This window comes from Petaurus breviceps, unplaced genomic scaffold (genome assembly GCF_028583685.1).
Source record: "Petaurus breviceps papuanus isolate PSGF00001 unplaced genomic scaffold, PetGlider_PUasm1.0 181, whole genome shotgun sequence".
NCBI classification, from domain to species: domain Eukaryota; kingdom Metazoa; phylum Chordata; class Mammalia; order Diprotodontia; family Petauridae; genus Petaurus; species Petaurus breviceps.
This window is the reverse complement of record NW_027185784.1, coordinates 18619581-18642470: the sequence shown is the minus strand read 5'-3', so window position 1 is coordinate 18642470 and position 22890 is coordinate 18619581. Positions and strand designations below refer to the sequence as shown.

General features: G+C 35.3%; 1 protein-coding gene across 4 annotated transcripts in view; it reads left to right on the top strand.

Annotated features, from left to right (window-relative positions):
• The window catches only part of CNOT4 (CCR4-NOT transcription complex subunit 4), a 200847-nt gene that overhangs the window by 149909 nt on the left and 28048 nt on the right, over positions 1 to 22890 (top strand). For all 4 annotated transcript variants that reach the window (XM_069087290.1, XM_069087291.1, XM_069087289.1 and 1 more), the window contains 3 exons: positions 19646 to 19703; positions 20963 to 21212; positions 22332 to 22829. In XM_069087290.1, the coding sequence (XP_068943391.1) occupies positions 19646 to 19703; positions 20963 to 21212; positions 22332 to 22829 (806 nt within the window). The remainder of the gene's footprint in view (positions 1 to 19645; positions 19704 to 20962; positions 21213 to 22331; positions 22830 to 22890) is intronic.

Here is a 22890-nt window from a genome sequence, read left to right as displayed (position 1 = left end):
TCCCTACTCTCTTCCTAGTATTGACTCTACCTTGCTGCCTATGAACCCATGTCTCCTGCATCTTAGAAAAACCGTCACTGGATCCTACTATGCCAGGTATCTATCTCTGTCTCTTAACCCTCTCCCTATCTCTATCTCTGTCTGCCTCTGTTTCTTTCTAGGCTTGTTAAACTCCTTGAAACAACTGTTTACAATCAGTCTTTACTTTTTCTTTTGCACTTTTCAGACCCTCTGCAGTTTATATTTTAAAATCATTCAGTTGAAATTGTTCTCTGAAAAACTATGATTTTTAAATTTCCTATTCTAATGGCTTTTTCCTTCCTCCTTATCTATGCTGATGTCCTCCACCTTCTCCTTTGATACTTTTTTTTTGATACTGTCTTCCACCTTCTCCTTCTGAATATCATGCTCTCCTTATTGAGTTTTTGTGATTTTTTTTTCTTTATTCTGCTACTACTACTATTACTGATTACTTAATTATCCCTACTTTGACTCTTTTGTTTGAGCTTAAACCATTAATTGTTGGTATACCTGAATGGTCTCTCTTGAGCCCTCTTCTCTTTGTATACTTTCTCACTTGGTCACCAGTTCCCATGGATTCAAATATCATCTCTACGCAGATGGTTCCCAGATCACATCTATGTTTATGTGTAGATATGCTTATGTATCTGTATGTATTAGATGTATATGTATAGATATATAGATATCTATATTAATCTACAACTGCCAGTTGAACATTTCACACTCACTGTTGTATAATAGGCATTGCTGAATCCCAACATCCAAAACACCACCCCCCAGAAGCCTCCCTTATTATTCCATTTTGATCTCTCTGTTGCTGTCAAGGGGACTACTAAAACTCCCCTAAATTCATAATCTCTCACACAGTACATTTGGTCAGTTGCTAAGTCTCCTAATTTCTTTCTCCATAATATCTCTTCAAATATGCCTTTCTCTTTACTTATGACCTCCACCCTAATTCGCACTCCTGATCACTTCTCATCTGAACTATTGTAATAATTTTCTAATCTCCTTCCTTAAGGTATCTCTCTGCTCTAATCTGTCTTCCACTTAGCTGCCAAAACGACTTTCCTAAAGCATAGGTATGCCCATAATCTGTCATCTTTCTTCTTCTCCCACTCTAACTACACCTCACCGCCTGTTGCCTTCAGTGTTTGACATTAAATCCTCTTCCCAGTCTGACCTCTTTCTACCATCCCAGTCTTGTTATATTCTACTGACCTCCAGCTTTTTTGACTGGGATCTGGCTCTTTGGGCCTACTGCCTGTTCCCTGCCTTTGCTGCACTGGTTGTTCTTCATAGTTAGAATGCCTTCCCTGCCAACCTTCAATTCTCAGGTTACCTTCCATCTGCTTTGTATTAATCTTACGTGTTTTGATGGAAGCCTGTTGTTTCCGACATCAGAATATAAGCTTAAGGCAAGGGACTGTTTTTGTTTTTACCTTTCTTTTGTATTCCCAGCACTTAGCATAGTGCCTAATACATATTAGACTCTTGATTAATGCTTGCTAATGGATTACTTGAAATATAGGCAATATAAAAACTGAAGATAGAAATAAAAATTTATTTTTAAAAAAATATCTGAGCTTATTCTCAAAACAACCTCTCTGACTCTTGTGAGGGAAACTCTTTGCAAACTGTACAAATTTACAAAAGTAAATTTTTGTCATGCAGTTGTAGCAGTAGCTACTACCAACAGCTGGGAAGTGAGAAAAGGGAAAGAAGGTTTTTGATTGCAGTGACTATGAATCCTATGCTAAGAATTTAGACCTTAGGGAAAATGAGTCAAAGAATATTTCTAGTAATCCCTCACAGCTTAGTAACAAGGTTTATTGGAAGAATTATAAAGAAGGAACAGTAGGATCCATATGAGCTAAGATGCCAATCCACAGTAATGGATTTTTTAAAAAAATTTCTCTACCTGAGCCAAAGTACAAACCTATTTTTCACCTCTCAGTTCAGTGACTTACTTTGTTAGGCACTTTGAACCCCTGTGACATCCTAAATTACTTTCTACACCCTCTAACTCAACTTTATTGGGTGGTTGTAGAGGGAATGAGTTTTGTAAACCTTAAAACATTGTCAATGTGAGGTGTGATATGAATCATTTTTTTTCTGCAGGTGTTTATGGTTTTTTATTTAAAATCATAAAATGTAAAGAATAATTTTTTTTTTCATTTATATATTCTTTGTGGTATCATGTTCTGAGGCAAAAACTGCCCCAGTCCAAACTAAAAATTCCTGCTTTAGTTCCATTTTTACCATGGAATCAAAATTCCTGTTAATCTTAGCATTTTCAGTGCTCTTCAGCTAGCTGAGTAGAGCTGTTCTTCCTTTTTTTCTGTCCTAATGCTACTCCTTATCTGGAATGGAAGGATGTTTTTATTCTCTCTTCTTTGCCTCTCAATAATTTTAGGTGGTCCTACAGACCTTCCTAGGGGGTAGCTAGGTGGCAGAGTGGATAGAGTGCTGGGCCTGGAGTCAAGAAGCAATGAATTCAAATTTTATCTCAGACACTTGCTAGCTGTGTGACCCTGGGCAAGTCACTTAACCCAGTTTGCCTCAGTTCCTCATCTGTAAAATGAGCTGGAGAAGGAATGGCAAAACACTCTAGTATCTTTGCCAGTAAAACCCCAAATGGTTCATGGGAGACAACTGAAATGATTAAACAACAACAGACCTTTCTGTTTCTTTCAAAAGTATAAATACTTTTCTTCTACTTTTGATCAGGTCTTGGTTCATTTGTTATATGCTATCGATAGATAATACTTTCCTCTGTACTTATCTAAAAGAACAAATTAGTTCTGTGTGATTGTAATGTTTCCCTTTATACTTTTTGCCCATTAGTTAGTGGATCTTGTACACTACCATTTTCTGCTACTGTTGTCATAGTATGATCCATAATCATTAAGCATCGTTTGTGTGCTAGGAATTACACAAAATCAATTTCATATTCAATTTTTCCCTCAAAATATAAATAATTTCATAAGAGGTGAGAAAGAAAGTTGTTGTGGAAAAGTTTCATGGTTTTTTGTCTTGAATTTTTAAGTTCTATGGAACTGATCCTATTTATTATCTGGTATCATACAATTATAGTACCTTGATTTCTCCAACAATCTTGGACCTGTTCCAGGATTCCTATATTTACAGAGATAACATTTTAATAGCCATTTTAAGACGTTGACATTTTACAGTTTATATACAAAAAGGAGCCAGTAACTTGTTTTTATTGCTGAGAATTTTCATTCATAATTCCTTTGGATGGCCAATTGTTATTAAAGTTTCAACTAATTATTCCACTGAGAATAGGTAGAATAATATAATACTCTTCCCATGTTTTGTAAAAAATCCTGATTTTTCCACAGTATGAAGAATAGTGACTTAAATATTTTGTTCAGCTTTATCAAATAAAAGTTCTCAAATATTGCTGATCACTGAAGAATTGTTTCTAAGAAAAGTCTCTACTCATAAGACAAGTCATTCATTACCATATAAATAAGGCATAGGACAAATGATGGCTTAAGCTATATGAGTTTTCCTGGTTATTCTCTCTTTAATATAGGTGCCCCCCCCCAATTCACCCCAATTCAACAATTTGTTTATATTGTGATTTTAATGGATTTTTGTTGTGTTAACAGTGATATGTATTCATATAATTATAACTTGAAGTTCTTAAATGATGATTGGTATCGAAAAGTCAACTTATAAAATTGAACTCCTTTTTATATCTTTTGCCAATATTCCTCTCCATAATCAGTGTCATGTTCCATATCATTTAAATATGCTAGCCTCCCAATGACAAACATTAATTCCAATCTATCCTGCTGTAATCCATCCTGGGTTCATCTTTCCATAGTGCCATTTTTATTGTTGCTTCCTTGTTCAAAAAACTTTCAGTAGTGCCATGTTCCCTAGAGCATGAAGTCTGAATTTCCTGTCCTGGAATTCAAGGCTTTCACAATCTGGCTTCAACCTACATAATTCCTTAGCAACAGCTCTTGGCTCTAGCTCAGCTATTCTACTTACTGTCCTCTAAAGATACCCTTCCTGCCTCTGCCCCATTTTTCATGCTTCTTATTTGCAGCATCCCACACCCCTCCATGCACCGAACTACTCTGTCCATTTGCAATAGTCACTCTTCCTCCCTGCCTAACTAAATCCTGTCTTTCCTTCATGATTCAGTTCTTATCCTTCTCCGAAGGCTTCCCTAACCACCCCAGCTGGAAGTGATCTCTGATTCCTCGGAACTCTGTTATATTTTGTTTTTGTCACTTATTTGCCACTTACAGGAACATTTTTTTTTTCATGTGTATGTGCAGTCTTTTAAACTACATTGTAAGATAAACTTCCCTTTAGGCTTGTTTTTATCCTCCACAATATTTGACATATAGTAGACTTTTAGTAAATATAGGCAGTTAAGAGTGGCAACATAGGATTGGATATTCATGATTTTGGATCCTGATCACTTTTAACATTTATAGGTATGGGTGACTATGGGTTACAATAGAAGAGATCACTTCTACTCTGGTACTCTCTGGTACCAGCAGGCATAGCTATTGTATGAGTAATCATTGTAGTAACAATGAAAAAAATGTGGAACTTGAGGTGCTGAGCTTGCAATCATCAGCCCTGAGTTTGAATCCTTTTTCTGCCATTTACTCCCTATAATATCTTGGGCAAGTTCCTTAACCACTATGGTTCTCAGTTTCTTTATCTGTAAAATGAGGAGGATTAGACTTGATGGATGGATAAATGAATGAATGAAGTATTATACACTTAATGTATACTATACACTGGATGTTCAAATATAGGAGATAGTTTCTGCCCTCAAGGAGCTCACATCCTAGTAACACCTAATAGGAAGATGGTGAGTAGGGAAGGGCGTTTTGGTGTAGGAAGTCCCAGGAATGGCTAGTAGAGTCACAATGTAATTGACATGCCCTTTCCAGAGACAGTAGTTATGGTGATTTGGTTACTATTCCCAGAGTAAGAAGTGAAAAGGGAGAAAGGGACTACACGGAAGACAGAATAGTGAGATGTTAGTGAATAGTATTCAGGTGGTTAGAGCCAGCTAGATATGTTGAGCTCTCACTAATGTTAGCAGCATGGCCCAAGGATAGAAACTGGAATTCTGTTTGAGCGAAATCTCTGGTTGACATCTAGTAACCTAGATCAGAGGTATCAAACCCAGGGGCAACTTCATCTGAACCAGAATAAAATAGAATTGGGAAATATTTAACAATAAATAGAAATATAGTAGAACACAGACAATGTTAATGTTTTTAAAAGTCAATATACAGCCATAGGGATCCTTATATATGATGTAGTGGCCTCCATTTCTATTTGAGTTTGACATCATTGCCTTAGAAGATGTCTAAGGTTCCTTGCAGTTCTTAAATTTATGAACTGTGATCCTGTGAGTAGGCTAAATGATAAAATGTTCACTCAGTCTGAACAATTACTTTGATTATATTTTGACAATTCTAATTTAAAGGAGTAGAGGATAACTTTTAGAAACAAGAATTCTTATTTATTCTAGTACCTGGTTAGAAGAACCAGTGTTGACTATTAATCCCTATTCAGTCAATAAACATTTATTAAGCACCTGCTCTGTGCCAGACACCATATTAATGGATACTTTTTGTTATTTTAAGCAGAAACTCTCTTTCTTAGTCAGCACTGGGATATTTGTGTGGGGATTTTGTTTTCTACCTATTTGACTTGCTTTAAAAAGAACTTCAGCTTGCATTTCCCTCACACCCATTTCTAGGTCGCTACCTTTGTTCCATATGCTCGAATTTCAACTTTTCTGCTAAAATACTGTGGGAACATACCCAATGTAATGTTTTTAGATCCCACAGTATATAATGTGTCCCAAAAGTCTTCATGTAACTTTACGAAGTATAAATGCTTAGGGGCGGCGAGGTGGCACAGTGAATAGAGTACCGGCTCTGGAATCAGGAGGACATGAGTTCAAATCCGGCCTCAGACACTTAACACAAAAACTAGCCATGTGACTTTGGGCAAGTCACTTAACCCCAACTGTCCTCCAAAAAGCAAAAAAAAAAAGTATAAATGCTACAAATTAACAAAAAACATCATTTGAAGGCTTATTTAAATTTCTCATACTTTAGTTGGGTGAATTTTCAATACATTTAAATTTTTTATTTTAACAAGACAAGGGGACCTTGTCATTATCCATTGTATGTGTGACACTTTCTAAGACCAGTGGATCAGTAGAGGAGGGTCACTCTACTCTCCTGATCTGTTTTTGTTAGACTTTGTTTGTGATGTCATGTCAAAACTCTTCTTGTATATGCATCAAGGTCTCATTATTGAATGATCTTAAGGTTAACATTGCAAATGCAATCCTTTGAGTCACAGAACAGAGCTGATGAAAGTTTTTCCAAAGTTCAAAAATTGACTAGAGCATTGTACATAGTACAAGGTGTGGTTATGTTGAATTTTAATAAGGAACATCAATATCTTTTAAAATAATTTTTATTTTAATTTTTTAAATTTTAAATAATCTTTCGAATTTTTTTTATAAGTTTGTAGCATTTATACTTACCAAGTTAAAAGCTTAAAATTGTGCTAAGAATTTGGGGACAACTTTAGTATGTGTTTTATTCATTTGCCTTATGTATTGTATCTGATTTTTCTAATCTTTTTTTAATGAATAGTTTATTGTGAATTTAAAAGATTAAAAAATAAAACTTACACTTCTAACTAATTAAACTTATCTCTTCAACATTGGCATGAGTTCTTTACTAATTCTTTAATTCTTTTCCATTTTCTGTCCTTTTATCTCAATACTTTTATTTTTTCTTTTGTATACTCATCCTTACATTGATGTTCTGATATGATTTTTCCCCACATTGTATTATTTTATAAACTTTTCCATATTCCTTAAAAACATACAATTTTGTTACTACATTATACTGATTGAAAAAAAGGCAAACTAATAATTATAAAACATAAATGACCAATGGAATGTGTTCATAAATGAATTAAAAAGCAGAACTCAACAACGTGCCTCTTATAAGAAGCAAACCTAATTCAAAAGGATAAAAATAGATTAGAAATAAAAGATGTCTTCAAAATTTAGCTTTCTACTACAAAATTCCCAGAATTAGGAGTTGTACTAATAATATTGAACAAAGTTGAATTCAGACCAGAAAGTATTAAAAAAAGAATATTCTGTTATCCAAAAAGGTGCTATTCAAAATGAAAGTATATCAGTGTTGAATAAATAAATGTGTATGTACACATACACACATGGCACATGTGCATATATGTGTGTATACATAGATATACACATACACACATAATACGCCTAATAATTAGACAGTAAAATTCATAAAGGAAAATTTAATAGCCTTGAAAGAATTTTTAATAAGTAATAGTGCCTGGTTTTATTATCCTTTATCAACATATGACAGTGCCAACTAATGAAATAAATTATAGAGTTACAGTACTAAACTAGATCATGCACACGCACACACACACACACACACACCTGTGTGTGTATATATTTGTGTCAAGAGAACTCAGTGAGAAAATAAGTACTCATGGAAATTAAAAAAAAAATTTGTATGCTACGACACATAGAAGGCACTGAAAAATCTAGACATATTTGTTTACACTGTGTTTAATTGCTTTGTTGTTGTTCAGTTGTGTTTGACTCTTTGTCCCCAGGTGGACCAAAGCATGCTAATGCTGTTTATGGGTTTTCTTGGCAAGGATACTGGAGTGGTTTGCCAGTTCCTTCACCAGTGGATTAAGGCAAACAGTGGTTAAGTGACTTGCCCAGTGTCACATAGCTAGTGAGTGTCTGCGGTTAGGTCTTCCTGTCTCCAGGTTCAGTGTTCTATCCACTGAGTCACCCAGCTACCTAATTGCATTACTCTCTTAAAAAATTCTCTTCCTTTTTCTTTTTAATAGAGTAGAGACTTCTTTGCTTCTCAAAGGCTGTACAAGAAGAGCACTTAATCTGACAGGTTCTGCCAAGCTAGGAAGTTTTTAAGTATGATACCAACAATAAAAATTGTCTTAAATTCAAACACCACCTTAGCTAAAATCAGAGAATCTCATCATCACCCTAACTAGAGAGTGATCAATTTTTAGGCCACAACAACTTTTGAAGACCTATATCTAAGATATAGAGGGATTAAGATCTGTATTAGTAGAGGGGGTAATCAAAAAAATTACCAGTCCTTGAATTGAAGACTTTATGCTACTCTATTGTATCACATTGCTATGTCAGTTTATTTAGTCTTTTCTCAAATGTTAGCCATTGTGTATTTTTTTGTTTTTTCCAAATTTTTTTTTATAAGTTATATGTTCAAAGATATTTATAGTGTTAACTGTAATGTTGTTAGGATGTATTTCCAGTATTAAGATTATTGGGTCATTGAGTATGATTATTTTTTTAATATTGCAGTGTACTGCCAAATTGTTTAACAGAAAGGTGCTACTAATTCCCATTTCTAGCAACAGTGCAATGGGCCTGTTTGTTCACAACCAACTTGATATAAACAAATTTTTAACTGGAAAAAATTTTAGATAATATCAAGTTCTAATCCTCTTATTTTAATGATGAAGATACTGAGGCTCTGGGAGGCAAAAAAAACCTTGCTCTAGGTCAGCTGTCTGTGGCATTACTTTGTTATTTTGGTTTGTTTTTGCTAAATTGGTGGTTATGAGGTATATCTTAGCATAGGTCCTTGGTACTACCCATCTGGATTATTGAGGTAGCCTCCTAATCAAGTTTCATATTGCTCAATCTTCCTCATTCCAATTGGTCTTTCATACTATTGCCAAATAATTTTTTCTTATGGAATTTATCCAAAATAGCAGTGTGAGAGTATCAGAAGCACTCTTCACACATGCTATAAGAAACATACAAGAAACAACTACAGATACCTAATAAGAAGAAAATTAACACAAGACATTAACCAAAATAGCAGTTAACAAAGTGCAATATAAACATTTTGAAAAATATGAAACTGCAGAACTGTATTAACTAAAGTGCCAAAAACAACAGGGGTGTGTGTGTGTGTGTCTGTCTGTCTGTCTTTCTGTCTTGGGGGTGGTACTAGATGTACTGGAGGAACATGTAAGATCTCAAGACAGTTCAGCAAATAAGTAACACATTCAAATAAAGTTAAAAATTTTGACTGATAGGCAAATCAGAAGACCAAACAAAAGAATAACTTGAAAGTTTGGTGTTTCTTTTTATTTGTAAAAAATCATAGGAAGAAATGAAGGTAGAATTAAAAGATATTCGATGGGAAATAGTACAGAAAATTATTATCCTGATGAAAACAACAGATAATAAAAAATTAATTTATAGAATCACCCAATAGCAAATTTACTATAATAGAGAATGGAAAATACAAGCTCAAAAAAATTCCCCTCAATTTTCCCAATTACATTCATGCCCAAATGACAGACCTAGAATGGGCATACAGGGGATAGATCATAATATAGTTATCTCAGAGTGCCTGACATCTCAGAATATTTAGAAACAAGCAAATAAGCCAAAAGAATTTGGAAACTTGGGGGCAGCTAGGTGGCGCAGTGAATAGAGCAATGGTCCTGGAGTCAGGAGGACCTGAGTTCAAATCCAGCCTCAGACACTTAACAAGCCGTGAGACCTTGGGCAAGTCACTTAACCCCAGTTGCCCTTCCTTCCCCTCTCCAAAAAGCAAAAAAAAAAAAAAAAAAAAAAAAAGAAGGCGGAAACCATAATCTAGGAAATCATCAAAGATGTATTTCTAGAATTGGCAAGAACTGGTCAAGTACAAATGGAAATGTTCTACAGGACAAGGAAGAACCTGATAGTTAAATATCACCAACATTATAGTGATAAGGAAAAAATAATGTAAGTTACCATGAGAAGTATAAACTGTATTTACTAAGGAACAGTCTTCAGGATCCCATTGGACTTTTCAAGCAGGAAAAGGAAAGATCAGAGAAGCTGAAACATCTTGAGCTTGGCTCTGAGCACAGAATTACCTCACCAGCAAAAGTCAGTATGTTTTATGGAGAATTTTTGAGAAGCAGACTGAGAAAAACCTATTATTTCAAGGAACTCTTCAAATAAGTATCTGAGTCAACACAACAAGTATTTTTAACATTCAAGAAAGGACTCTCTCCCCCACCCTCTGTCCTCCAAAAATAAGTCCCATAAGAGCATTGTATTGGGTACATCACCAAAGGTCTCAGGGATTTTTCAAAGGAACCACAATAAAACTCTGCACAGGAGAAACTAAGAGGTCTGACTGATCCTATGGTTTATTTAAAAAAAAATTTTTTTAAAGGAAGTAAAAGTTAAGCCTATACCATTATTTATATATTTAAGACAAGACATATTTTGGTTAGAAAGATTTTTAGTTTGACACTAAAGCTGTTACTAAAACTATTAATAATAAATGATACATATAAAACATTTGGTTTTTACAACAAAGGTGGGATGTTTTAATTTTGAAACCACAACTTCCTTCCATTGTCACACTGCCTCTACATTCCATTATTAACATAATGATAAATCCAATCAGTACACATTTATTAAGCACCTATTATGTTATAGGCACGTGCTGTTGGACATCAACAATCCATATCCTTAGGAAGTTCATTCTAATGAGGGGGACCACGTGCATGTGTGTATGTGTGTGAGTGAATGAGTGACATACACAAATCAAATACAAGATGATCTTTGAAGACAGAGAAGGACATCAGAGGCCCTTAGATACTGGGAGGAAGGATAGGGAAGGCTTCTTGGTGGCTGTTGTTCTGAGTCTTAACTGAAATCCGTGATTCCAAGAGGCAGAGCACACTTCGGGCTTTCTGGAGAGCCAGCTCAAAGGGAGGAGAACATCAAGGATTCCCTCAGAGTTTATGGAGAGGAATAATGTGTAAGGAGACTGGAAAGCAACAAAGGGTACAGGTGCTTGAGAGCTTTAAATATCCAATGGGAGTTTCTGTTTGATCTTTAAAGTAAGAGGGGAAGCCACTAAAACTTGAAGCAACATGAGTGACAATGGATAACCGAAAGGATTCTGGTGCCCTCATCAGTAATAGGGAAGTCTGGAAGAGGTGGTAAGTTTGAAGGCATGTCCATTCTTACCAGCCTGTCTCTCTTCCCATCTCTTGTCCTGTATTACTAGTTTCCTATTAACCATTTAAAGCTATGTCATGTAAGTATCAACAAGTCTAAAACAACAGATTTTCTCCCTTCGCCTCCATCCCAAACTTTTAAACTTTAATAGTTTAAAATAACACTCCTTCCGCCTCAACTTCTCTATTTCTGTCAAGGGTACCTTTATCCTTCCACGTTCATACCCTTGACATTTTCCAAGATTCTCTCCCCACCTTCTCCCCACATATCCGGTTGGTGGCCAAATCTTGCTATTTCTACCACCATAGCATTTCTTGGACCTATCTCCTTTTCACTATTCACATCATCACCACTTTGGTTTAGGCTGTGTTGTCTGAACTACTCAATGGCCTCTAGATTGATCTCCCCACCTTTAGCTTTTCTCCACTCCTATTTATCTTCTATTTAGCTGTCAAAATGATTTTTTTTTAAAGTGCAGATATGACCATGTCACTACTCTACTCAGACTCCAGTAGCTCCTTACTTCCCATAGGATCAAATATGGACTCTCTTTGCCTTTTTAAGTCCAATCTTTTCAATGTGATACTCCCCTTCTTGAACTCTGGTTCAAGTTTGGCAGTTGGCATAGTCACGTTGGCCTTCTTGTTTTTCTTCTCATAGGTTATCTTCCCTTTGTGACACTTTGCATTAGCCATTCCTCCATGTGCAGAGTGCAGTCCTTCTTTACATTTGCTTGTCGAAATCCCTTACTCTTTTCAAAATTAAGTTCAAACATTGCTTTATAAGTGAAGCTTTTCCTTATCCCCAGTTGCTAATGCCCTTCCTCTCTAAGTTACCGTGCATTTATTATTTGTTATAATTATTTTTATGTGCTGCTATATGCATATTGTCTCTCCTCATAATATGGAAGCTTCATGAGGGCAAAAACGCTTTCTTTTTTTGTCTTTGTATCCCCAGCCCTTAGGACAATAGTTGATATACGTGTGTGTTTAGCCCAGTTTCAGAAATTCTCCCAATGATATTGGGTTGTTTTTCCTGTCTTGAGTAAGCAGTAGCAATGAAAAACTTTAAAACATCTTTGTTTGCAGATAATGTTATGATGATTTACCTAGAAATTACAAAACAGTCCATAAAAATAAATCATTTAAAAGGAGATAATAACTTTAGGAAAGTAGCAGAGTATAAGTTAATTCTTTGAAAATTGTTTACATTTCAGCACAGAATTAAAGGAAACTGATAGAAATATACGGCTTACAATAATAAAAAATCAGATATTGAGGCATTAGTGTATCAGAATCTAAAAAGGATCTTATACAGAGAAAAATTCAAGAGAATTTTGAAAAAAAAAATGAACTGAACAGAGAGCTACTCCTTGTTATGTATCAAGTCAGGCAAAAGAAATAGAGATATTATTAGTTCCCAAATGTAGTTTAATACTGATTGATATCCTAACCAGTCTTAGTGAATGGTATTTTTATTTGTCATATGATATACTGCATATATAGTAATATTTTATCTGTTATGTATATCTTTATCTTATCTCCATAGCCTTTGTTATGACTTTAATTCTGTACAGTAATATGTTAGTATGGTTTTAGACTATTTTGGTTCATATTATGTTAAATCTGTAAATTTGGGAATGGTTGACACTAAGAACTACAAAAAAGAAAATTGGTGAATGGTGACAGTTTAAAAATTTTATAAAATAATAATTATAAAAGATTCTTTGTATAGAAAAAAATAAATAGATCACTTAAGTAGAAGAAAATCAAGAAATAGAAACCAATGCATATTGATTATAAGTAACACATAAAGTGCTTTCAGGTTTATAAAACACTATATATATGTATATATATGCATATATATGCACACACACATATTCTCTCATTTGATGCTCATAATAACCCCGTGAATTTTGTGCCATTATTCCTATTTTACAAAAGAGGAAACTGAGGTGAAGAGAGGCAAAGTGACTTGCCCACAGTCAGCTTGTAAGTATATAGGGGAGGATTCAAACTCAGATGTTCCTGTCTTCAAATCTAGCACTCCATCCAGTATACCACAGACGTTAAGCAAAACAAAACAAAAATAGGAAGTAAAATCACTCTTAGTCTTTCTACCTTTCCAAATTGTTCCTCGGTATACTTTCACTTCAGTAAACATTTATTAAGCACCTACTATGTGCCAGGTACTATCATGACCCTTAACTGTGGGTTTATTGCAAACCTATGTCCTGGACTTACTACACCCTTATCTTGTTGTTCTCCTTAGCTCACATGAGTTTAATTATCATCTCTTTGCAGGTGACTCCCACATTCATATATCCAACCCTAGTCTCTGCTGAGCTCTAATTCCATAATACCAATTGCCTGCTATACATTTTAAATTTGTTATACCATAGGCATCTTAAATGCTGCAGTTTCAAAAGAGAACTCACTCTCCCCTCCCCCTGCCCAATCCATTCTTATTCCAGATTTCCTATTTTTGATGAGGACACTGCAATCCTTCCAGGTACACAGATTGACAATATCACTGCTATCCATGATGCATCAAGTATCATTACCTCATGTATACAATCTGTTGCAAGTCTTTTCTTTTCTACAACGCTCCCCCCCACCCCATCTCTCACTTCCCTTCTCTTTATTCACATAGCCCTAAATAAGGCCTTTATCACCTTACCTCCAAATTGGTATTTTTGCCACTTCTCCCTACCCTTACCCATTTCCACAGAGCCACCAAAGTGATTTTCCTAAAACTTAGGTCTTACCATATCATTTTTTTTTACTAATTAAACTCCAGTTGCTCCCTGTTGCTTACAGCATCAATATCAACACCTCCTTTTGGCCTTTTACAACTTGGCCCAACCTGTCTTTCTGTCCTTATTATACGTTATTCCCTTTCCTGTACTCTGTGTTCCAGCATAATTAGCCTTCTTATTATTTCTCCCCTCTTCATGTGCTTTTATTGTCTGTTCCCTGAAATATACTCCTGCTTCATCTTCTTCAAACTCCCGGTTTCTTTCAAGGTTTAGCTAAGTATCAGCCTTCTTCATGAAGCCTTTGCTAATCCCCCAGCTTTCTTATCAGTTTTGTTTATGAATCTGTGTGGGGGTGTGTATATACATATATGTATATGTATGTGTATATGTATATATACATATATACACATACATGTATGTATGTTTTTTCTCTGGTTAGATTATAAACTCCATAAAGGCAGGACTCTGAGTTTTGACTTCATGTTCTTAGTGTCTGGCAAATAACAAAGAGTAGTCATGTAACAAATGCTTGTTAATTGATTGTAAGACAACTCTATGGGGGAGGGGGTGAGTTTTTATATTCATAACACATTATTCAGTGCAGATAATTGTATCAGCATTCTAAATATTTTAAAAGTCATCCAACCAATCTGGGAAGCAGTCTGGAATTATTCTCTAAGAGAATGACTAAAATGCCTTGTTCTCTTTGATCCAGAGATCACACCATTAGGCATGTAACCCAAAGAGGTCACATATAAAAAGGATCAATATACACAAAAATGTTTATAAAAGCATAATCATAATGAATTGGAAACAACGTAGATAACCCTCAATAGGCAAATTGTTAACATATGAGGGTAATTGAATATTAATGCATAGTAAGAAAAGGATGAAAATTATGATTACAGGGAAGCACGGGAAGACTTGCTGGTATGATCTTAAATGAAGTAAGGAAAATCATGACAACAGTAAACAGAATGACTACCACAACGTAAATGAAAAAAAATGAACAGATCTGTGCTATTTCATTATATTGACCAAGTTTGCAACTGAAGCAGAGGTGTGATAATAGAGCTTCCTTCTTGTGCAGTGGCAGGACATTGTCCCTCATATAACTGTCAGGATTTCTGCTTCCATCCCTTGCCCCCACTTTGTCACCTTGGTCCAGACAAGCTGCTTTTTGTATTGTTGTTTTCAATGCCATTGCCACATGGTGATGTGACTCATTGGGGGATGGGGTTAATGATTTTGAAATCCAGATGTGGTAGCTCTACAAGCCTTGAAGGTGAAAAGTTGCATACAGAGTAAATGGAAGATCATTTTAGAAAGGGGACCAGGAAAAGGGTTCCTGTAGAAGATGATATTTGAGCTCAGTCAAAGAGAGCCAGGGATTGTGAAAAGGAAGAGAATTCCAGGCCTGAAGGCTAGCAAGGATAAATGTATCGAGTTGGTAGATGGAGTTTCATATGTGAGGAAGAGCAAGTAGGTCTAGTCACCCTAACTCATTCATAACATATGTATATACACATATTTTATATGCATACAAGTCAAGCATAAGGAGACTAGAGTTTATTGAGTAGGTCCGAAAAGTTTGTGAAGAATTTTGGTATTAAACAGATGTTCCTCTTGTCCAGCCTCTGCTTAGCAAGTAAATAAAGTATTGGCTAAGGTGGTTTTTAGAAAAGATGATGTAGATACCTTAAAAATAGAAACAGTTTCATTTTTATATTCCCAATACCTTGCATAGTACCATGTATAAAGTAAATGCTTAATAAATATTTGATTAATTTTTAGGCTCTTTTGCTCTCCTCCTAATGGCAGTTGATTTTTATTGGGTTAATTCTACATGAAATTGTTGTAGTGGTTGTCAGTATCCTCTCCATTTCTCTCTTTTTGTTATTCGGCAAATTTAACACAGTTTTTTTGCTGAGGCCATACCTAAAGCCTTTTCCATGAGGCACAGCCTCCCACTGTGGCATGCTCTGGTGGCATGACCTTTGAGAACCCAGGATGATCTCCACACCATTTGATACATTGAAGGTAGAACTGGATCAATTCAAAGATAACAGAATTTTTCACAGCACAAAGTAATATATGCAAAAATAAAATAATGACAGGTGGGAAAAATATTTTCAGTAAATATAACAGATAAGGTTTTGTCACCTAGATTCTAAAAGGAACTGATCCATGAACATGGATGGTGGACCCTGCCTACGTTTTAGACTGCAATATGGCAATATTTAAATTACAATACCAATCTTGACCTTTGATCCTGGGATTCTCTTCCTAGGACTTGATTCTAAATATATCATAAAAATAAAAACAAAAAAAAAAAGACCTATCATTTAAAAAACATTAAAACCTTTTCTTTTTATAAGAGCCAAGTAATCAGATATTATATATATATATGTATGTATGTCCAAAAAATTGGAGACTAGCAAATTATGATGTATTAATATAATTGAATATCAGGTGCACAGGGAATTTTCAGAAGCTTTAACGTTATTGTTCCTCATGTACTTGATGGTATGAAGTGATACAAAGCAAAATCAACAGAACCAAAATTGCATGCAGATCCTTCTTGTCCTCCCTGCACCCTTTGACACTGAAGGCCATTCACTCTCTTCTAGATTCTTTCTCCTAGTTCTGCTCCCATTTGTCTGACCCACTCCTCAATCCCTTTTCCGAACTCTTAAGTAATGCCCACTAACTGTGGTTGTCCCCTAGGAGTTTTAGGTACTCTTGTTTTCTTCCTCAATACCAGAGGTTCTAAATCTGAGGTCCATGGACCCCTTATGAGTTTGTGGATATATTTCGGGGAGTTCATGAATTGAAATTTTTAAAAAATTATTTCGATATAATTGGTTTTCTTAGTAATCCTATGTATTTTTCCCCCTTTAAACCCTTCCCTATTACTTTCAAGGGTACCACCATCCTCCCAATCACCCAAGTTTACATCTAGGTGCCATCCTTGACTCCTTCCTCCTCTCTAAGCATACAGCCGCTGCACTGGTATAAGACCTTATCACCTTATGCTTGGATTATTGCAGTAGCTTTCTGGTTGGGCTCCTTACCCCAAATTTATTCCCACTTTAGTCCATCCATCTTCCGTTCATCTACCAAAACTATCTTTCCACGGCATAGGTCTGACCAATAAATTCCAGGGGCTCCCTATTACCTCAAGGGTTAGATATAAGATTCTTTGTTTGGCTTTTACTCATATAAGATACACCAGCTCTCAACCCTGCCTTTTCACTGTCCATTCCCTTCTCCCCCTCCATCTCCTGCCTTCCCTGAAGGTAGCTCTAAATCTCATCTTTTGCAAGAGATTTTTCTAGGTTTTCTTCTCCCCATCCCCTCATTGTTAGTGTCTTCCCTCTAAGATTACTTCCCATTTACACTGTATATATTTTATATGTACCTAATTTGCTCGTCTGTTATTTCTCTCCTTAGAGGGACCAGACTCTTGTCTTTGCCTTTCTTTGTGTCTCCATGGCTTTGCACAATACTTAGTTCTTTGCACATAGTAATGCTTATTAATTGTTGATTGACACACAGACTAAAGTGCTATTAAATTTTTTCAGACCAAGGAGACAAAAACAAAAGCATTTTGAAATGTTTCTTGTTTGTTTCTAGCTTGTTAGTTAAATGCTAAGGGTTGTATTTTATTCTTTTTAAAATATATTATTATTTGTTCCAATTGATGGTTTTTACATTTACAACATCTTAATATCTTAAGCATTCGTGTCTTGTCGCTTACTTCAAATATCTGAATTCATTCCCAAATAAAATTCAAACTCTTCTGTCTGGCATTCAGAATCCGTCACAGTCAGATATACCTTACTTTTCTGACCTCATCTCATATTCTCTGTCTCACACTCCATGGTTTAGCCTAATTCCATGATTGTTTGCTCTCCACCTCCCCCACTTCATCCCCACCTCCTGCCACACAAATCCACAAAGCATTCTCATACCTTTATGCCCATGATCAGTTCCCTATGCTGCAATGCTTGCCCTGCCTTTCTTAGACTATTAAATTACTACCCATTCTTTAAAACTCAACTCAAATGCCATCTGCTCTGTGAACCCTTTCTCATCCCAAATCTAATTAATAATTATTGTCTTCAGATCTCATGTAGCAATTGGTTTTGTAAATTTGTAATTCATTTTTAAATAAAATATTGTATAACTATTAGTTTTTTATTTCCCTGTTATATTTTAGACTTTTTGATGTCTTATTTAAACTTTGTATCCTGCCACAGTGATCTGTACATAGTAGTTGCTTAAAATGTTTGTTGTATGTATCTCAGAAGTTTTGCTTTAACTTAGGGAGGCTTAACATTTATTGAGTGATTATAATTTATCTTCTGTTATAAATTGTTCATATCCTTTTATAAGAAGTATGTTTCCGTTGAACATTTGTATCAATCCTTGTATATTGTCTATGTTTAGTTGTTATCTGTTCGACTTGTTACAAATACTACAACTGTTGCTTTATTCTTATCTTGGTACTTCTTGTTGCTGTTGTATAGAAATTTTAATGTAGATAAGTTTATCTGCTTTCTTCCCTAATATTTCTTCAATTTGAACATTAGGTTAAAATTTATCTCACATTTATATTTGAAATCATTTGTACTATTACCTTTGCTAATATTTTATAGTTGGCTTTTATGTGTATTATCCATCAGAAAACTATTGTAGTTAGTATAAGGTGAGAATATAAATTATAATCTGACATCTCAAATTTCCCCAATAGTTATTAAATAATGAATCCTTTCCCCACTTTATATTTTTCATGGGCTTATCAAACACTAATTCTTTTGTGTGTATTTGGTCTATTCTTGGCTTCTTCTTTCTGTTTCATTGGTTTAGTTTTTTCTTTTTTTTGTCGAGTACCAAATTCTGCTGATCAAGATTGATTTGTTTTAGCCTCAGTGAACATATCTACTTTTACAAGGATTTTTTCCTCAAAGTGCTCCTCAATTTTCTTTCTTACTTTCCTTTCCCTAATAAATTTCCTTTTATTTTTATCCGATTCTGTTTTTTTTAAATCTATATTCGTATTGCTTTAAATCTCTGATTTTGAAAATATTTTCCTACATTGTTCTGACCCAACCCTGAACACTGAAAGTCTTTTCAGTTAACTCTTCATTTATTTCTGTGGACCCTGAATTCTTGTGGTTGTAGTATTAAAATCTTTAAAGTATCTTTTTTGCTGTTAAATTCATCAGGAGAATTTTTCAACTGATGTAGTCCATTTTTATTAATTATCTTAAACTGAGAAGTTGCTGCTTTGGGATACAATAATGCAGCAAGCTTTTATCTATATAAATAAAACTCACCTGGTAGATTTTGCTCTAGATGAACAAATCAGACTACAATCTGATTTAAGCAGCATCTTTACTTCATAATTTCGTTTTTGTTATCACAGATTTTGATGCTTTAAAGATGTCCAGGTTGCCATCTAATAAAAGTCATACACAAATGGAAAAAGTTACACACGAAAGGGAGGTTTATTGAATTGTCTACTTTGAACAGTTTGAATTCTACTGTTTAGATTGTAAGCTCTGTCAGAGCCAGCACCCTATTTTTTATCTTTTTGAGTTCCTCAGAACCTAGCACAGTTCCTTGCACATAGTAGGTATTGAGTAAGTATTTGATTGTCATTACATAATAGGTTGTTCTCTGTGTATTTTGTTAGGGGCATGAGTTTACTTGAATTTTTTGCTTTGTGTTCCCTACAGCCCCATTGACAAACCTTCAGATTCCCTCAGTATAGGGAATGGTGACAATTCCCAGCAGGTAAGATTTTGGTCAAGTAGTATCTCCTTTTTCTGACATTGAGGAATAAGGTATACTCTACAGGAATCAGTTTTCCATATAATTGATCCTTTTCACTTATAGCCCTAAAAGTTTATTTAACTCTTTCATGAAATTATTTTAAAAATATGTCATATATTTACTTCTTAAAACAGAATGTAGCAAATATAATTGAACCTCTTCTTGATGAATTAATGCCATCTTTTTTTTTTTTGAAGGAGGCAAGGCAGGGCAATTGGGGTTAAGTGACTTGCCCAAGGTCACATGGCTAGTAAATGTGTCAAGCATCTGAGGCCAGATTTGAACTCAGGTCCTCCTGACTCCAGGGCTGGTGCTCTATTCACTGTGCCACCTAGCCGCCCCAATGCCATCTTTTTAAAACATCCATTATTATATTATGCTTTGATACTATTATGTCCTCAGGGACTATTGAGGTATATAAAGCTCTAGTTATTTGAGTTATTGTCTTTTTTTAAAAAGTTTTTCCCTTTCTGATAATGCATGATCCTCTTAACAAATTCTCTGCCACTTGCTAATTGGCTCTTTCCTAATTGCTATAAGTTGTGGGAGACATGACCAAAACAAGAATTAGAATTGTGCCCAATTTTAAATTTGATTTATTTCTTGAAGGTTTCTTCACTATGTAAATTTCAGGAGCTTGGATTTTTTTTTTTTTTTTTTTTCTGCTTTGATTGTTTAGAGGAACTTTTTTTGCGTGTTTTTTTTTTTTTGCTAGTATTCTAGATATGTTTATATGTGACCTCAGTGTGAGGCATTCTATCTGTCTGCCTGCTATCTACCTAATATTAGGTTAATAATTTTAAGTGATCACTTATTTAAAATGATTTACAGTGGCTATTTTTCAAGTATATGTTCACATGAAACATGATTAACATAGGCAGCTTGGTGACTTGGTGGATGGGTCAGTGGGCCTGGAGTCAAGAAGACCTGAATTTAAATCCAGCCCCAGTCATTTCCTAACTGTATGACTCTAGGTATGTCACTTAATCTCTGTTTGTCCCAGTTTCCTCATCTTTAAAATGAGGATAATGGCAGCACTTACCACCACAGAGTTATTGTGAGAATCAAGCAATATAATTGTAAAGTGCTTAGTACAGTACCTGGCACATAGTAGGTGCTGTATAAAATTCTATTGCCTCTTCCCCCTCTCCCCATTTACTTGTAGCTGGTATATGTGAGTTAAAGATTCACTTTTCTTTGTATTTTTTTTTTCCATTTAGATATCTAACAGTGATACGCCATCACCACCTCCTGGTTTATCAAAACCTAATCCAGTCATCCCCATCAGTTCATCTAATCACAGTGCAAGGTCCCCTTTTGAAGGGGCAGTAACAGAGTCACAGTCACTATTCTCGGACAACTTCCGGCACCCCAACCCTATTCCTAGCGGGCTACCCCCTTTCCCCAGCTCCCCACAGACTTCAAATGACTGGCCAACAGCACCAGAACCACAGAGCCTCTTCACATCAGGTATGAATGCTTCAGTCTCCCAATATTGTAGCATCATGAAACCCTTACATACACAGGCTTGAGCCCTTTTTTTTTTTTAAACTAGAAATTTTAGTTTAAGTCTTTTAAGATTTTAAAAGACTTTAAAACCAAAAGAACTGTTAAAGTACTGCAAACACTTATTTTAAAATAAAAATTCACTTTCTATAGTGTTGCTTTTCACTTTTTCAGTAGCATAGAGGTAAATGGTTGAGAATTAGACATTAAATATGGTATTCTCCAGTTATACTGATCTTTATGTTCACTTCAGATCATTTCTCTTGGGAAAGATTTCATAAAATAATGTGTCAGCATTCATGAAAATCCATAAGGCATACCATTTAAGTACAAATAGAGCGTAATATAAACTGACATCACAATTATTAAATTATGTACCTTTATCCCTTGCATTGTATATATCATGAATCAGAATGTTTTTTACCCTATTATCTTCACCAACTGTTAACTTCATTTAATCTTTACTTTCTGAATTGAGAGGGAAAGGAAGGGAAATATTGATTAATCGCTATGAGTTCATTTCAGTAATCCATTCTGAGTTTTGATTATGAAGGGCAGTGATTAATATTTAAATGCTTTTTCTTTACTCAGTTCTACAACAAATTTATCCATTTGTTATACTTTCATTATTAAAAGCATAAAGTGTCTCCATGTGAGTAAAGCTCTCATATAAACACATGATATCAGAATATTTAGTTTTTATCTCTTGATATATTATATTTGGGCAGCTAGGTGGTAGAGTGGATAGAATGCTGGGCCTGGAGTCAGGAAGACTTATCTTTGTGAGTTCAAAACTGACCTTAGATACTTAATGTGTGACCCTGAGAAAATCATTTAATCCTATTTCCCTCTGTTTCCTCATCTGTGAAACGATCTGGAGAAGGAAATGGCAAAACCACTCCATTATCTTTGCCAAGAAAATCCCAGATAGGGTCATGAAGAGTCAGCCATGACTAAACAGCAACAACATATTATATTTGACAAGTTTTTTTACATAGGCCCACATATGTACTACTCCAGAGAAAATTAAAGTAGGGATTTATGTACATTATATTATTAACTATAATTTTTCCTTCCTGACAGAAACAATCCCAGTGTCATCCTCTACAGACTGGCAAGCAGCATTTGGCTTTGGTTCCTCTAAACAGCAAGAGGATGACTTGGGGTTTGACCCCTTTGACATCACTCGCAAAGCCTTAGCAGACCTGATTGAGAAGGAACTGTCAGTCCAAGATCAACCTTCCCTTTCGCCCACATCTCTTCAGAACCCTTCCTCACACACTACAACCGCCAAAGGGCCAGGCCCTGGATTTCTGCATCCTGCCGCACCCACAAATGCCAACTCTCTCAGTAGCACCTTTTCAGTCTTGCCACAGAGGTTCCCTCAGTTTCAGCAACACCGGGCGGTTTATAATTCATTCAGTTTTCCAGGCCAGGCAGCCCGCTATCCTTGGATGGCCTTTCCACGAAATAGCATCATGCACTTGAACCACACAGCAAATCCCACCTCAAATAGTAATTTCTTGGACTTGAATCTCCCGCCACAACACAGCACAGGTCTGGGAGGGATCCCTATAGCAGGTAGGTTCATTTGAAGCCTCCATGAATTTGCACATGCCTAATGCCTTCAGGTTCTTGGGTG